Source organism: Carassius carassius, chromosome 36 (genome assembly GCF_963082965.1).
Source record: "Carassius carassius chromosome 36, fCarCar2.1, whole genome shotgun sequence".
NCBI classification, from domain to species: domain Eukaryota; kingdom Metazoa; phylum Chordata; class Actinopteri; order Cypriniformes; family Cyprinidae; genus Carassius; species Carassius carassius.
This window is the reverse complement of record NC_081790.1, coordinates 27845464-27863262: the sequence shown is the minus strand read 5'-3', so window position 1 is coordinate 27863262 and position 17799 is coordinate 27845464. Positions and strand designations below refer to the sequence as shown.

Sequence of the window (17799 nt, the reverse complement as noted above, 5' to 3'; positions counted from 1 at the left end):
GTCACCTATTTAATATTCAAGAGGCCGTTGGAAACCTAACGGCTCTGGGCGTGCTAGAATGCTTCAGTACGGCCTTTCAGCCAATCAGCACAGAGCGTCCCATTGCGTCATTTAAATTCTTAAACACGGTCTTCACCATAGTACGGTTTGTAAACTCCATCTCGACCACAGTGTGTGTGTGTCAGCGGACGGTCAGAGAGACGAGGGCAGGCAGGCAGCTCCCTTTCAGCCTTTTCTAAACACGTACATTCCTCATTATGGCGGCCACGGATGTAGACATATTTTCTGTAAGTAACGTTACCCTTTTCCAGTCAGTCCTTACTCCCAGAGACCTGTTTTCCCTCAGATATAGAGACAGTCGTTGCAGGTTTTCTGTTATGAATTGAGACTAGCACGTAGCTTAGCCCAACGGACTCTAGCTATACTTACGCTACATTGACAGTAGTGCAATTAACACAGTGTATTTACCGGCTTTACTGTGTGTATGTAAATGTTTACTGTCGGTCTCAATGAGCTTATTTTAACCTTAAAATGCATTACTACGTTGTTGATGAACGAAAAACGTGTCTTGAATGTTACTTGTGATCATCTCTTTATTTACAACCCACAATAACAGATTTGGGGTTACTACTGGAGAATTTCAGCACATGATTGCTTTTGAAGGCAACATGTTCACTCATTTACCACTTTGTTGACATCTTTAGTGTTTAACTGCTGCACCCAAATCCCAACTGAAACATCACTAATGTTAACACAGTGAAGAGCCGTCTTCATCCTCACAGCAGTTTGGGTAGAGTTTGGGGCCAGCATGTGGCCCTTCAGTTTAAGATCACAGATAAAGAGAGGATAAGGTGATATATAATGGTCCTACAGTCAAACTGTGGGCTGTTTGGAGTAGCCGAGATTGTGGTTGATGGTGTGAAGGTTAAGAAGTTTACAAGAACACAGTGAGATTTCAGTCAGTCTAAAATGAAAGGAGAAGCCATCGTGATGAAAAGACCTTTGTTTTGGATGCTGCTTATCTGCTGTCACCAGCAGGCTTTCTTAATAATGTCCTTAAACAAGACTTCCTTGGTCAACAAAAAAACCAGGCTGGTCGATGCTACCTTTGAAGCCTCTAGGGAATTTAAACTGATTTATAAACTTTGTGTTTTGAGTGACATTAATGAAGATGTGTCATGAGTACTGATCTATCACCGTTTGTTCAGGATGGATGCCTGGGAAAGCTCAGCTACTCCTCATTTTGAGGAAGTCCTTTGGATTCGAGGGCAGCTAGTTTGTGTTTGAGAAGGGTAACTATAGCTGTTTATAGTCTGTTGTGAAGGGTAGATAATAGTTTGTGTGTGTCTTGTGGAAGTGAAACATGGTGCGTTGCCTTAAAAGTCTCTGTTATACTTAGAATGCTTGAATGCAAGCATTGTTTTAACAATATGTGAGTTAATATAAGTGATCTAACAGTCAATGCCTTTTGAATAGAGGTTTGTGTGTTTTTAGGTGCCATATTGATCATCTGCATTGAGCCGTGGTGATGGGTCAATTTTAATTCTAATTACATAATGGGCAAAAAAAGCTTTAAGGGACAGTTCACCCAAAAATTACAATTCTGTCATCATTTACACGCCCTCATAACATTCTGATGACTTTCATAGGTACCATAGATCTTAGTTAATAATGAGAGAATTTACATTTCTGGGTGAACTCTGCCTTTTAATCTCCCTTTTTTTTTTGGAACAAGACGGTCCTGTTTAACGTTAATTTCATTTATTGTATCATACTCTAGTTTCAGGGCAGGGCTGATGTAGTTACAGTTATGTAAAGCTATATGCGTTTTGCGATGAGTCAACATCATGTTCGTGCTTGGATGCCACTGATAATAATAAACACCAACATCACATGATTCAAATGATAGAGGACCCTTTTTGGCAAGAACAAATGTGTTTGTACGGTAATTTATGCATATTACATACAAAACGTAAATGCAACTACACAGTCAGCTGTGCTTGTGCACACAGTTTCTTGAAGATCTTGTATAGGAAAGGCAGATAAAACCCAGTCTGCTTTGTTGTTTAGGGCAGATGCCATACTGGGACCAAATCTAGACCATCTGCATTCTTCTCCACGTCGGCCCCTCCTCCTTCCATATCAGATGGGATGCCAGCAGTCTTGTCGTGCACATATTCAGGTGTATGTAGGGGGTGAGAATGGAGCCGTCCCAATTTGGCTGTTCTCCCCTGTCATTCTGAGCACCCATCTGCCCTGAACAATCTGTGTTGTCCTAGACTCTGTTAGAGATTCTCCGTTGGGTGGCGTCACTGTTTCCTGCAGAGTTATAGTTTTAAATCATCTTCTTATTAGCTGCTGGTCCAAATGATGGAAATTCATAACTACTGTAGTTTGCCTAGAGAAATTGTTCAACCTGGTAATTTTCCAAATCTAGATACAGATGAAGCAGTGGTCATTATTAAATTGGTTATATGATGCAATTTCAATTTTTCCTTTCTCTTTGGGTGTTACAAGCTCGTGGTGCATAAAGCAGATCTGTAAAGTTGCAAAGACTAAAGTCTTAAATCCAAAGAGATATTCTTTATCAAAGTTAAGACCACGCCCCCTAAAACGCCTCGTTTAAACACACCCCCACATGTCTACGTCACTCTGTGGAAATATTTGCGTAATGCCGCCCAAATGTTGACGCAAAGAAAGAAGTCTGTTTTCAGTAACACAGTTAGTGTTGAAGCAGTCATGTCAGGGAGATGTGTGTGTATCTAGGACAAAGAAAAAGCACTATTTGTTCTTTCGAAGTAGATGCATTTAGGAATCTTTAAGATTACTTACAACAGAACAGCAACACATTTTACGGACAACTGTTTCGTGAACCTAGGAGAGGAGCTCATTCTGACAATCTGAGCTTCTGAATCAGGTACTGTAAGTGTGTTTTGTTATTAGTTTAAGTATTGGCTATTGAATGTTCAAATGCAGAGTTTTGCGCGTCGTGTGTGTGTGTGAGAGAGAGAGAGAGGGAGAGAGAGAAAGAGACCAAGAGAGAGAGAGAGACCGTCTGTCCATGTCTTGTTACTGCAAACACATACGAGCTTCATCACTGTATCTGTCATGACTCTGTTCCTCTTTACTCTGTTTGAACTGATGGTAAAGCTAAGGACATTATTAACTGACTTTAAATTTATTTTGAAAGATGAAGCTCGCGATTATGGAAAGGGGCGTTACATTTCTGATGAGTGCTTGCGGTGTTCGGCCAATCACAATGCACTAGGTCAGTCAGCCAATCAGAGCAAACTGCTCTTGTCAGAAGGAGGGGCTTTGTAGAAAATGATGTGTTTGAGAGAGACAGGGTGTACAGGACCTACTATACTGTACAGTATTTGAAAAATAATGTGTTTCTTGACATTAAAGCATGTCAACGTATTCTATTATACCAAATACACCAAATAATGCTCTTTTAAAAAGCATCATATGACCCCTTTAATTTATTGAACTGTTAAGAAGCTTAAAAATTGAAAACTGCATCCAGAATGTTAATCAAAATATCTCTTTTAAAGAAGAATGTAAGTCTGTGATGTTTGGCGTGATTGTTTTTGGATGGGGAGTAACGCATGGAATGTTCCTGGAGTTGCACACAGCTCTCAGTGTTCAGTAAGTATGCACAGGCCTGTCACTCTGAGGGCGGCTTGAGAAAATAAAGTTGTGTGGCCCAAACACTGCACCCTTTCCTCTCGATCTACTGCCCTCTGAGGGGAAATGTTTCCTTACGGCGGGGGCATTTGCTATCAGCCCCTATAAGGGCATTGTTCAAGTTATTTTCCTCCTCCCTCCAGACTGCATGTTTTCCATAAACGCTTTCAGCCATTTCCCCTTCACCTAATGCTGCAGCTCCCTTTTAATGACACGCGGATCAGTGTAGGTTTTTCAGTCAGAACTCCTTTAGTGCTTGATGCGTGTAAGACCAGCAGAACTGCTGCTTCCCTCAGTAGCGTGCTCCATGATCGTCTCAGTGACATCATTCACCAAATATGTGCCTGCACTGGGGAAGAAGACGAAGCCAGACAGGGGAGGAGCACATCAGTGTGATGAAAACCTTTTAGTGGGTTTTTAGATTTGTTTGTTTGGTGCTAAAATGTAGGATTTTAATTTGTGAAAGGCTTTAAAAAAGACTGATTGTGTAGAAGGATGCATGGTTCAAAGTCGATGTGAAATGCATGGAATTTCATAGCTACTTTCTACATGCCTGTCATAGATTCTTCCATGCTAGTTTCACTTTGATTACCGTCTACTGGTACTTTTATTAACTCTGTCCAGAGCAGAAATAAGGCTGTTGTCAATTCAAACTGCTTTTGTCAGGCATTATGAATTATAAAATTGATGCATATTGGAGTCAAGTTTGTCTGTTGAGGCATGTTTTTATGTTCAGATATGGTGGTATGGTGTACTACATGGCCTCTTTTTAAACAAAAATACAATTGACAGTAAATAAAATTGCATGCTTTAAGTCAAATAAATCAGTACCTGGAAATCAAGTTTTGCTTGTTTGATCCAGGTGAAAATGTCTCATATTATGCATATAAATATTAGCTTAATCAGCCAAATTCCTATAATAACACAATGTGCTATAAATATAACCCAAGCCCCCATTTGTCAACCAATGTGAGTTTGGCTGATGCCAATACAAACCACCAGAAAGTGAGAATGTTGGCTAAAATAGAGTATAATGTGGTGTCTGTCTGTCAGCTAAAATTATTTTGTTCTAGCAATATAGATGCATGGCATTTCTGAATTATATTATAAGACAAAATGTGCATTATTCATTTGACCAGGCAAGTATGGTTATAAGTCAGTGCTAAGCTTAAAATGGCACAATTGTTTCTGATTTATTGGCTTGACCGGTACTCAGAGCTTTTTGTTGCCTTGCCCTTTATGCCTTATTTCAGTCCAGAATCTCTGATTCCTCCCTAGAATGAAGAAAAGAGAAACCTCAGCCTTGGCGGTCATGTTGGCTTTGACAGTCTGCCCGATCAGCTGGTCAGTAAATCAGTGACTCAGGGTTTCTGCTTCAACATCCTCTGTGTGGGTAAGCAACTATTAACAGCCCATTAAACTCGACACTAGTTCGACGTCTGATCTTGTAGAGAAAATGCTAATCAGTCATTCTCTTAACATCAGGTGAGACGGGCATCGGTAAGTCGACATTAATGAACACCCTTTTTAACACCATGTTTGAAAATGAGGAGGCCAGCCATTACCAAAACGGTGTTTACCTGCGGCCCAGAACATACGACTTGCAAGAGAGCAACGTCCACCTAAAACTGACGATCGTCGACACGGTGGGCTTCGGGGACCAGATCAACAAAGAAGAAAGGTACAGAAACTGCTTTCTGCTCAAACCAACATCGTTGTCTTGCACACTCTGAATGTTGGCTGTAAAGATGGACAGACAGACAGACAGAAGTATTTAGGAACGGTTCCAGACATTGCGTCTTTTGGGAAAAATGCATTCAGGCTCTGAAAACTTACAAGCAATGGATGCAGGGAAAACTGCCCAAGAAGTCAAAGGTCGAGGTCAGGCAGTGTAAACATGGTCCACAGCTGCGTTGCTCTTGTTCTCACACTGAATGTCTTGATGTCATTAGAGGAGATAATAAATATATGAAATTCTCTCAAATATTGATGCTTATTTAAAGTGAATGCATATCTGATTTCTTGTAACGGGTCTGTTTTCTTCAGCTATAAACCCATTGTGGACTATATCGACACACAGTTTGAAAACTACCTGCAGGAAGAGCTGAAAATAAAGCGTTCTCTATTCAATTACCACGACACCAGAATCCACATCTGCCTCTACTTCATCGCTCCTACGGGACACTCGCTCAAGTCCTTGGACTTAGTCACCATGAAGAAGTTGGACAGCAAGGTAAGTGTACATCACTGTGGTTTACTAGTCAGTGTGCTGCATGACACTCCCTTATTTGCCAAATTAATTTTAAAAAGCTTTATTATGAAGATTTATGACTTCACTGCAAACATCATCTAATAGCATGGCAGTAAACCGCTAGACTGAAGCTGTATCTGATTGGCTGATTATAAAATTACAATATTATTATGATGGCAAATTACATGTATATCATAATTATAATTTATTTATTTTTTTCCACAAATTCACTCAATTCACAAAATCAGTGTGTATGGTTCAGCCAGTGCTCACGTTGTCAAAATGTGTAATATCGTAAAAAGGTTTTGGAAAGCCAAATATTGCATATTATCAAAATGTTGAGTCTTGTAAAATAATTTATTTAAAAAAAAACTGTGTATTGTACAATTTAAAAAAATTCAAGATTATAGAAGTGTGTGTGTATTATTATTATTATTATTATTATTAGGAATTGGTTGAGATAAAATGCGTTAACTGTCAGTTAATAGTGATAATTGAACCTTAAAATAATCAATATACAAAGAAAGAATTTCAAAGTTATTGCGTCATGATTCATTCGATATAAAATTGTGTTGCCAAGTCTTTGCTAGCAGTAAACATAATCCTCATCAGTATTCAGGTTGTGTGTGAATGGAAAACATTACATTATTGTTATTAAACATGCATAAGAAGTTGTGTAGGACTGTTACGCTCAGATTTCTTTTGCAGCTGCAGTCATGAGTCATCATCTTTTTTTGCGATCGTTTTTGTGTGTATACATGTCAGTTTTGCTGTAGATTGGTGTATCGATGATCCTCAAATATGTGGAAATGTAGGACAGGGGCTTCTCTCTGTCCAGTGGAAACGGAGCCAATCAATTTTTCATTTCATCAGAAAGTAATAGCATGAGAGAGAGTGTTTTTTTAGGAGATGCACAGATGGCTGGTAATGATGTGGCCCCAGGGCCCCATGAACACATACACACATTAAGGCTGGGAAAAGCGTGTGTCATATTTAGCACAAGATCTTTTGATTGCATGTTTCATGCTAGCCCAGCTAATCTAGCTGCAAGCTAGACATGATATGTGTTTTATTTCTTCTTAGGTGAACATCATCCCTATTATTGCTAAAGCTGACACGATTTCCAAGAGCGAGCTACACAAGTTCAAGATCAAGATCATGAGCGAGCTGGTCAGCAACGGAGTTCAGATCTACCAGTTTCCCACAGACGACGGAGCAGTGACCGAAATCAACTCCTCTATGAACGTGAGTCTCATCAGAGACACTTCAGCTCCAGATCTCAGTCTGTATTTCATCGCTTTTTGTGTTGTTAGTTCTTAATTTAGTAAAAACTGCTTATTGCTAATACATTGTAAATGATTTGAATGTCTATATGTTTAATCCGAGTCTTTTGAAGAGAGACGTGTATTCGAGCCTTCATTCATACTTCCAGCAAATTTTCCAGAATATATTTAACTTTTAATCATCTGAAATGTTCTGTGTTTTATGTTCTACAGTGACCTGGACAATAAAATAGTTTTTAAATGTAACATTTTAAACACTTTATTTGAAAAACTATAAGACTATGCTGTAAAATTCACTTTAAAGAAGCTCTACGTTTCTCGTTTTCATTCATGGAGATAACATGATGATTTCTGTCACCTGATGGATAACAAACACTTTTCAAATGAAAATGGCATTAGAATTATGACTAATCAATACATGGCTGCGGAAGACCATATGTTAGTCCTTTTCACATGTTTTTCAGATTATAAAATGATAGAGCACAACATTTTATTTTACTGAAGCAAATGCAGGAAAACTCTCATTGCATTCAGAAGAAGGAGGGAGAGAACTGCTTGGAAGGGTTAACTATTTAACCCTTTCTCCTACTTGGAAATCCAAAGCTAGCATGTTTTCACCTTGTTGTCTTTGTTCTAGGCCCATCTTCCCTTTGCTGTGGTGGGCAGCGTGGAGGAGGTGAAGGTGGGGAACAAGGCGGTGAGGGCCAGGCAGTATCCCTGGGGGGTCGTTCAAGGTGATGTCACACTCTCAGTAACATCCCTGTGCTTTGGTCTCGAGGAGCCACACTGGGACTTTAATCTGAACCTTGCGGATGCTGGGCCAGGGCTGTTTTTACAATGCCTTTCATGTGAAAACAATCCCATCAATCAAAGCGGTGATAAATGCCACTCTAGACGGGAGCTAATTACTGTTTCCTCAGATGAGAGAGAGAGAGCTCTGCCACAGATAAGGTCACGTCACGTTTGATTTGTCCTCTAGTTTAAGTAAAGACTCGTGCTGCATGAATTAAAACATTGTCAGATGGAAATTAAATATTTTACAAATTTTCTATTCTCAGACAATACTTAATACAGCTAGCAGCATTCAGTGGACGTAAATGCAGATTATTAATACTTTTTAAATTGATTTCTGGAAAGATCATGTGACATGTTTCAGTCTAATGTAAGGTTGTATTAATAATAAGTTGGGTTTTTATTAGTGTTAAACAGTTGCTAATTATTTTTTTTTTTCAGGATTCTTTGAATATTAATTTATTTTCTTTTTCTTTTTTTTTGTTGAAAATATCAAACATTTTAGAATACTGTTGTATATTTTAACATATGAAGTGAATATAGATTTCAAAGGAAGCATAAATGTCCTTACTGTCACGTTTGATCAATTTAATGTGACCACCTTGAATAAAATTCTTTATATTAATAAAAAAAATTGATCAGAATTATTTACTTTCCAAATTTATTGATGGGTTATTTTTACTCTGTGTAATTAATTTTAGAAGGAGTGTGTGTGTGTGTGCTGCTGTTACTATATTTCCAATCTTTTAAAAATCAGAAAGCAATAATAAATGTTGCACAATCTACTATGCATATTTAAACTCGTATGGGCAGTAGTGCTGCTTACCCATATTACTGGTATTTTTGGTAATTAACAGTAAAAAAGTAAATCAAACAGTGAGAGATGAAGAAGTGGTCTGATATTATTGGCTGCGCTGCAGTTGTTTCGAGCATGTTTTGTGTGTGTGTGTTGACTGTGATGGTGTGTGTTGCAGTGGAGAACGAGAGTCACTGTGATTTCGTAAAGCTGCGGGAGATGTTGATCAGAGTGAACATGGAGGATCTGCGAGAACAGACTCACGCCAGACACTACGAGCTCTACAGACGCTGCAAACTAGAAGAGATGGGCTTCAAAGACACCGACCCAGACTGCCAGCCTTTCAGGTGCAGCACTGTTATACGTGTAATATATGTGTTTATCCCTGCGTGAGAACATGTGTACTGTGTCAGTTGTGTGTTTGTGTGGACACTAATATAATTAAATACACGCATGATATTTTATATTGTTGATATTTTATTATAAATGTGACCCTGGACCGCAAAACCAGTTTTAAGTGTCAATTCTTTTTTGCATCATCTAGAAGCAGAATAAGTCATCTTTCCATTGATGTCTGGTTTGTTAGGATCGTACAATATTTGTCTGAGATGCAACTATTAGAAAATCTGGAATCTGAGGGAGTAAAAAAATCTAAATACTGAGAAAATCATCTTTAAAGTTGTTCAAATTAATTCTTTGCACTGCAAATTGCTAATCAAACATGAAGTTTTGAGATATTTAAGTTAGGAAATATAGAAAATATCTTCATGGAGCATGATCTTTACTTAATATCCCAATGATTTTTGGCATAGAAAGGAAAAAAAAAAATTTTGACCCATACAATGTATTTTTGGCTATTGCTACAGAAATACCCCAGAGATTTAACACTGCTTTTGTGCTCCAGGGTCACATCTATAGAATTAGTTTTTCTGTATGACCCCTCTACAGTCTACAGGAGACATATGAAGCCAAAAGGAAGGAGTTTCTTGGAGACCTGCAGAAGAAGGAAGAGGAGATGCGGCAGATGTTTGTGAACAAAGTGAAGGAGACGGAGGGCGAGCTGAAGGAGAAGGAGAGAGAGGTTAGTCCTGACACACTACCTTTTACTCTACTTATCAAAATCTCCAACCAGACATCATAAAGTCCCCATGATATCCAAATTCAAGTTTTAGCCTTAAGTTCCTCTGTAAGCTTGTGTGCTCCAAAACCGTGATGAAATTTGCATTTTATAAGATTCACAACTTACAGTCTATCACTTCAACAATGTGGATCGATGATTTCGATGACATCATCCAAATGTCAGCAGAGATTCGATCAAATCAAATGCTCTCTAGAATCTGAATCCCGCCCCTTACGCTATAAATAGATGCTGAAGCTGACATCAAAGGGGCGGGGCTTCTGTACTTGTCTTCCTGTTTCAGTGTTTCTGCTCACTTCGGTTGACTTTTAAATAAACCCAGTGACTTGCCACATAGTTGTCCCTCCTGACAAGATGCAGGTCAGTGTGGAGCTAGTGCAGGCGTAGCTCTTACCTGTGTGTCTCTCCTCAGTTACATGAGCAGTTCGAGCAGCTGAAGCGCATACACCAGGAGGAGAAGAGGAAGGTGGAGGAGAAGAGACGGGAGCTGGAGGAGGAGATGAACGCCTTCAACCGGAGGAAGATGGCCGCCGAGACCCTCTCACTCTCTCAGCCCCTCAAGAAGGACAAAGACAAGAAGAAGTGAGTTATCCTTCCGTCTCTTTACAGACTTAAATGATGGAAATACTCGTGTAATAATCATTTTGGTCACCGCTGTATATGCATATACAAGTAGCTAAAATCCAGCATGTAACAATTTAGGGATATTTGGTGTCCACAAACATATGGCTTTTGGTCACCTGATTGGACGATCTCAAAAGAAGCCAGTTCTGGGCTCTTCTAGCCCCATCTTCTGGTCACTTATGGCATTCACAGAGCATCCATTTTGTGGTTTGCACCTGACATGGATCCACCCAATATAATCACTAATTTACCAGAAAATACGGTCCAAGTATCACCAGGTCAAAACTGCATTGCATTGTTAAAAGTAAAACAAAAAAAGTCACATTTTATTATTATAGTTAAAATGAGTTAACGTGCTGTTAACACGCTGATAAATAAAAGAAAAACAAAACATTTTACAGTTTTCATTTCTGTTTTGTGCGAGAGGAACTTAATCCACTAGTGTATAACGAACATAAATGATGGTGGCTTTCGTTAGACACACGTCATTTATTCTAAACAAATGCATTTAAATCAAAACGTATTCTTTAGTAGCATGCACATTACTTGTGTACCCTATAGCTAAGCTAACGACCTCATTAATTATTAATAAGCATCAAATTAAGTGTCTTGAAGGAAAAGTCAGTTAATAGTGATAACTGGTCCTTAAAATAATAAAGTGGGACCAACTTCTGTTCCTCTTTCAGTCTAATTATGAGTGTTTCGAGTGCTTAATGTGATTTGCATCACGTAGATAGCTATGAAATATTGTTGCAGCACGTTTCAGATTTTTTAAAAACGTGACTGATAATCCATAAAATATGCTAAATGTGTTCTTTTCTTTATGAATGTGATAAAGTAATGGGGGGGGGGGGACTCCAACCCAATATTATACGTTCATTTGTTTCATACATCACAATGTGTGTATATTTGTGTTTCTAATACACTTCCATTCATATAAGTTTGTCTGCATGTTTCATTCATCTTCAGTTTAGTTTTATTTTCTGATTCATTTTCTTGTTTTGTGTTTGTTTCCTTTCTTTCAGTTAATTTATGAGCACATCGCAGGCCATCCGTGGACTTTCCTGTTTTAACGTTGCAGCATCAGCTTTTGTTTTTGACATGTTCCTCATGACATTGTGTTGAAGGACCAAAGAGCCTGACGGGAAGCCAGAGAGATGCATTATGGGGACTGAATATTGTTCTTGTGTTGCTACATGTTGTTTTTTTTCTTTCAGGTGGGTGGGGTTTATTTTGAATGCCCCTCCCCTCATCAAAACCCATTTTATTTTTGGGACCAGTTTTTGTTACTAACCATCTGACCAGTTGTCTTAGGCCAAATTTTGTGACGTTGATCTTTCCCTCACCAGTGTACATTAGTGTTTAAGATCTGAGCCAAACTCATTAACAGCAGTGACACACTTAACTAATGCACATGTGTGTGATTTTATTCTTATATCAGCCTGCATGAGTATGGCTAAAGAAAGCAGTCTTAGAGTTACATTTGTAAAAGTTCAGGACAACAGGACATATGCTCCATCTTCACTTGCATAAGGGGCAAATGTTCTGCCAACGAAGGACACCGAAACAGAAGAATGCTGTTTTTACCAAATAAAATGAACAGTCCCTGTTAGAAAAGGAAGTTTTTATTTGTTTCATTTCAGAGGAGGAGGAATATGATATCTGTGGCTGCCTTAAGAAAGGGAAAATATAAAAGGAATAAAAACATGTAAAAGAAAAGAAATCTCAAATATGGTTAAAGTGCTGCATAAAGTTTTCATTAAAAGTGCCTTGGCCATCATTTAACTGCTCTAGACTTTCACCGAAGTTTACTGACTAGAAGAGACTCGTAACGGAGGACAAGACGAGATCTGTTCTTGTGTTTCCTGCAGTCTGTGGTTTTCTGTTTTCACCGACACATCCTCATCATGAAAGTCATCCATGTCTATGCACATGTCTATCTGTTCCCATCTCCATCCTCGTCCGGCGAGTCGTGACGTCTGAACAGCAGCATGCTGGAGACGGTGTTGGTGTGTAAGGAGAGCTGGAGGTACTCGTCCACCGTCTCCTTACAGCAGACGAGCTCTGTGCTCTCCATCTAGAACCAGTGCACACATCCACGTGACAAACATCAGACAGCACAGCCCTGCAATCAATGCCATGGACACACACCACAAAACTAAAGGATTAAAGTGATGTCACTGACAAAGAGCCATGTGATGCTGAAGTCTTCAAATGCCTCGCAATAGCTTTGTGTGAGAAACATTTAGACTTTAAGCTTTCAAAAAGAGACCCTTTTTTGACATTTATGGGTTTTATATCAAGATTACACAGTGAGCAAATTGTAAAAGCACAGTTAATAGTGATGCAACCTAAAATACATTTACATACCAAGTTTTGGCCAAAAAAGTCTGAAAACATTTTATTACAAGCAGATTAATCCTTAAAGGAGTCATGACCCACAATTTTCACTTTTCCACGAGAATCAATGTATGTTATGATTGCCTAACGATTATACACTGGCCGGGAAGCCGATATTTAAAAGTGAAGCGTTTGTTTACCTCAGGGTTTGTAAAATAGCCTGCGTGCACGCGCACTCAAACACGAGATTTTGATTTCTTCCCCGTCTTGACGTCAAGACAGGGCAGGATATACCATATATGGACACCGCAGCAGGAAGCTCGCCCTTCCCCTCTCCCCCTCATATTCAGTCGAGAAAGACGCTGGAACTAGTGCACACGTGAGTTGCTCTGTGGTTGACTGCCAGAATTAACATGTAAATGTGTTTTCTCTACCAAGAACGGACCTAGCTATCAGAGACCAGTGGATTAAATTCATTTTTAATGACGTGGTTCCTTCAACCCTTCCACTGGTTTATCGTTACGTGTTTGTGATAAACATTGTACCCCGAAATCCTTCACAAATTTGGGGCAATATCAGGCGAAGTTGGCCTCGAAGCTCGGGAAAAGCGTCATTCCAACAAAATTGTCTGCAATTGAAACGGTAAGACTGTGTTTTTATTGCTCTACTGTGTGTAACAAACAGCATAACTGCTAATGCGGCTATTGTATGCTATTGCGTCTGTCATTAGACAAATAAACGAAAGACTGGAGGTGAAGTAATTATTTATGTTCCCTGTAAACGGACTGCAAAAACGGACTTTTGACTGCATTATAATGATTTCTTAATTCAGAATATGATCAAGATTGCGTAGGTTGATGTGTTCGGGGAATTTGCCAGTTAATAGTAACATTTAAAGCGCCTTAAATGAACGAAATGACTCGAAAAAAGATTTGTTCATTTTGATGAACTAGTTTGAACAAGAGAGTCTGGCGTTGTCAGATTGGGTGTTTTTTCCGCTACATATTAAGGCCGGTTTACGGTGGGTTTTCGCCTGGAAGGCTTTATAGAAATCTGGCATCCTACTGAACGAAGTTAAACTGAGAGAGCGTGGCGTTCACAGACACCAGAATGAACGACTTCACAGTAACGTTTATCAGGCAGTAATGCGGTACGTTCAGTTCAGTCCAAAACATGAACGAGTTCATGAATTATCGTTCAATGAACGCGTCCAGGCACAACTCTGGCGGGAGTATTAGCTTCGAGGTATGGGGAATGGCTGCTAACGTACTTCGCAAAAAAAAAAAAATGACTGAGATCATCATGAATTCGGTTATTGTTTATTTATTGCCTAACGCTTACATGAGGCCCCGTCTAGTTTGTGTGTGTGTGTGTGTGTGTGCTCACGTCTTATATTTGTGTGTGTGTGCTGTGCTCACGTCTCATATGAGTAACTTTATGTGCGTAGATAGTTCATATACATGTATGTGTGACTAGTACTTAGTATATATGCAAGCGTGTTTCATATGTGTGCGTGAATGAAGTTTGATTTAAGCCCTAAACGGCGCCTCATACTTATACACTAGCCGGGAAGCTGGTCGCGTTCATTCACAACTTGCGCCATGATGTCAGTTTGTAATGATATGCTAAAGCATTACCTGAGGTGTCAACCCCCCTCCTTCCTGCAACCAATCAACGTGCCCCTCATTTGCATTATTATAATGACCGTCCACGACAGCCAAAATATCGCATCAGATCTCGCGAGACAATAATGCCTACAGAGATAAGGGTCTGAGGAGCTCTGTTTATTTTTTTTTTCACATTTTCTTTTTTAGAAGGGCCTGAAAGACTATAATACAGCAGTAGGTATCCAAGGTAATACGAGGGTATGACTCCTTTAAAATACACTAGTATCTGGTATGCAACTAGTACAGTAAAACTTTATCTAACCAACGCATGCATGCATTACTAACATATTGCTTGTTTATTAATACTTATAGAACACATGTTAATGCCTTATTCTGTACGATCATATTTTAGATCCCTCAATCCACCCCATGCATCAACTAACAACAACCTTAAGTCACAGTTAGCTAATAGTGAGAGCTAATAGAAAAGAACTAGTTTGATTAAAATAAAGTGATAATATTTGTGTGATAAGTGATAATATTTTGTAGGAATTACTAGCATGTAATAAAAACATTAAAACACTAGTATCTTTTAAAAATATATCCGTATCTAAAGATTAAGCACTATTAGTTAATGAATATGTATTAGAAGCTAATGGAATAAATACTAGTAGCTTAAGAAAAAAAGATTAGAAGCATGAAAATAGATTCTGGTATGTTTAATAATTAGTAGGGATGTAATCTTGCACACAGATTTCACAAAGAAATGTGCAAAATTTTGTCTGAGAAACAAAAAAATAAAAACATTTTCATTTAGAATTTTTCTCATTAAAAAAATAAGCTTTAATTCTGCTTTCAGTTTTTTTTTTTTAAATAAATATATTAGTGCTGTCAAACAATTAATCACATCCAAAATAAAACTTTTTTTTTTTTTTTTTGCATAATGTACCTGTGTGTTCTGTGTATATTATATATGTATACAGTATATTTGTAAAAAATATTTACATGTCTTTATATTCATAATATATATTATAAATATATTTAATATAATCTTTTTCTTAAATATATACATGCATTTGTGTGTATTTACATATAATATACATTGCACACATATATAAACAAACTTTTATGTTGGATGCGATTAACATACATACTCTTTTTTTTTTTTTTTTTACCTCTTGGTGCATCATTAACAGTTTTCCAAAATATTCCAAGAAGCATATCAATCTCCCAAAAGCTGTAAGATCAGCGATGTGTTCTTGAATACCTGTGCTTTCGTCAGCAGGTCGGTAAAAACAGAGAACCAATCAGGCGCCAGCTTCTCCAGCTCCAAAGTGATGATGGCCAAAGCCAATATGGAGCCCTTGAACTGCCAGAGCTGGTGGCAGGCCATGCAGTGCTGCAGCTGTCTGGTCCACAGCGACGCCTGGAGGAAGGGTCTCTTCTGAGGAAGCCTGGACATCAGCAGGCCGTGGAACTGATGGAGAACAACCAACCACTTAACCAACAGAGACCACCTAATCACTGACAGAGGCCAGGGTCTTTCTGTGCAAGAGCGGGCCGTCTTCAATAGTCTCCATGTTTCCCTGGTTGATTTTCCATTCAAGTCAGAGCAAAATATGAGTGTGCAAAATTGGCAAATAATTGGCATCAAACGAAATTAAACCGATCATTTTTAATTTCTTTCAAATGTATTTTCATTGCTGCACATGTTTTCTAGCTTCACCTGTTTGGAAAATAATAAAGCCATGTTACATTTATAGGAATGACATGATCAGGGTCATTGTTAAATGTTTACTGTGGAAGTGTGACTTTCCTCTGTATCTATGGCTGTATGTGTGAGCGTTCACTTCTCCCTGAGACTGGTGATACATTTAAAGTATTCTAAATTGTGGATATTTATTTGGGAAGTTTTAAGGAAGTTTATTTTTCTATGCTATTAGATATTTTTTCATTTTGCAAGCAATTATATTGAATTATTCAACGTGTTATTGACGTCTAGATATCTATAATATGACCTATATGGGGAGATCTCACAAAAACATCTCAAAATATATAATGCATATGCATAAAGAAAACAAAGCATTTTTAGGATCATCAAGGTTTTTTTTTTTTTTTTTTTTACATATTGTGGCATTATTATTATTCAGCAGCACAAAATTAAATCAGTAAATGTACTTAATTTAATAATTGATTTTTTTGATAATATGATAATGAAGACATACAAAACATAGAAAAAATTTAAATGTGTCATTCCAAAATATATCTTGGTAATAAACATTACCATAAAACATTAACATAAACATATGACAAAAAATAAAAACTTTTTATCATTTTCCCCAAAGGTTCACTTATAATGCTTTTTCACATCTAAAACGGCCAATAAATGCAGTCTTTTTTGGTAAATTACATTCAATTTGAATTTCCTTACAAAAAATCTTAATGATCCTAAAACAGGCATCATTTTTTTTTAATCCAAAATGTATGTAGCATTTTGAGTTGGGGTGAAAAAAGACCCATGTTTTATGAGTTTCTCCCATATTTTAATTACATTTACTTAAGATTTTTTAAGCATCAGGATTATTATTATTATTATTATTTATAATTGTAATAATAATAAATGTATTTTTAACAGGGTCTCATTTCACATGCTTTAAATTTCTAATGGCTATCTTGACTTATGTCTGTGGTGTGCCAAAACAGCAATTGCTCTCCATTTGTTAACTGTTGCTCCTCTCGCCAACATCTATGCCACTTTGTGCAAAGAACGTCAGTTATATTTTTAGACATTTTAACTGAACCCCATCACATAGGAAAGACAAAGTATGAAGATACACTATACTGCCAAAAGTATTGGCACCCCCTTCTAATGAGCAGATTTGACTACTTTAGTTATTTCCATGAGTACAAATCGTAATGTTAAAGCATTTACACATTAGAAGGGGGTGCCAATACTTTTGGCAATATAGTGTAGTTCTTATTTCTGATAGTATATTTGTATTGGAGATGTTTTGCAGGGTTATCTATCTGCTTTACTGCTTAAGTACAAGCCAGATAAGTGCCTTGGCTGAATATGTACCACAAGCAACTCGAGTCGCCCCTAAAGAAGGTTTGCATATGGCTGATCGCCATGCCGCTGCAGATATCCACATTCCCGTCAAGGACCAAATGTTGCTAATGAAAATGATTTTTGATGACTCACAATGTGAATGAAGTCCATTGATGTGGCGATGTAAAGGTCCCAGTGCAGCTTCATTATGACTCGCTCCATGCGAAGAATC

General features: G+C 38.0%; 1 protein-coding gene across 3 annotated transcripts; it reads left to right on the top strand.

Annotated features, from left to right (window-relative positions):
- Nucleotides 1-84: 84 nt before the first annotated feature.
- Nucleotides 85-16096, top strand: LOC132117524 (septin-8-A). Of its 3 annotated transcripts, none has more exons than XM_059526859.1 (10): nt 85-287; nt 4966-5080; nt 5173-5368; nt 5734-5920; nt 7022-7183; nt 7859-7955; nt 8988-9156; nt 9758-9890; nt 10360-10529; nt 15801-16096. In XM_059526859.1, exons 1-10 carry the CDS (start codon nt 258-260, stop codon nt 15964-15966), a joined length of 1425 nt encoding a protein of 474 aa, XP_059382842.1. In that variant the 5' UTR covers nt 85-257; the 3' UTR covers nt 15967-16096. The 3 variants fall into 3 exon arrangements, with proteins under 3 accessions (XP_059382842.1, XP_059382844.1, XP_059382845.1); XM_059526861.1 differs by having other exon boundaries at nt 87-287; nt 15804-16096; XM_059526862.1 differs by lacking the exon at nt 15801-16096 and adding an exon at nt 11597-11878 and having other exon boundaries at nt 94-287.
- The last annotated feature ends 1703 nt before the right edge of the window (nt 16097-17799 follow it).

What these genes read in the sequence shown, in the direction of transcription:
- LOC132117524 (XM_059526859.1), top strand. Translation starts at nt 258, where the DNA reads ATGGCGGCCACGGATGTAGACATATTTTCT. An exon ending in TGAAGAAGTTGGACAGCAAG is followed by an intron (nt 5,921 to 7,021) that starts GTAAGTGTACAT and finishes ATTTCTTCTTAG; the next exon opens with GTGAACATCATCCCTATTAT. An exon ending in AAGGACAAAGACAAGAAGAA is followed by an intron (nt 10,530 to 15,800) that starts GTGAGTTATCCT and finishes TGCTTTCGTCAG; the next exon opens with CAGGTCGGTAAAAACAGAGA.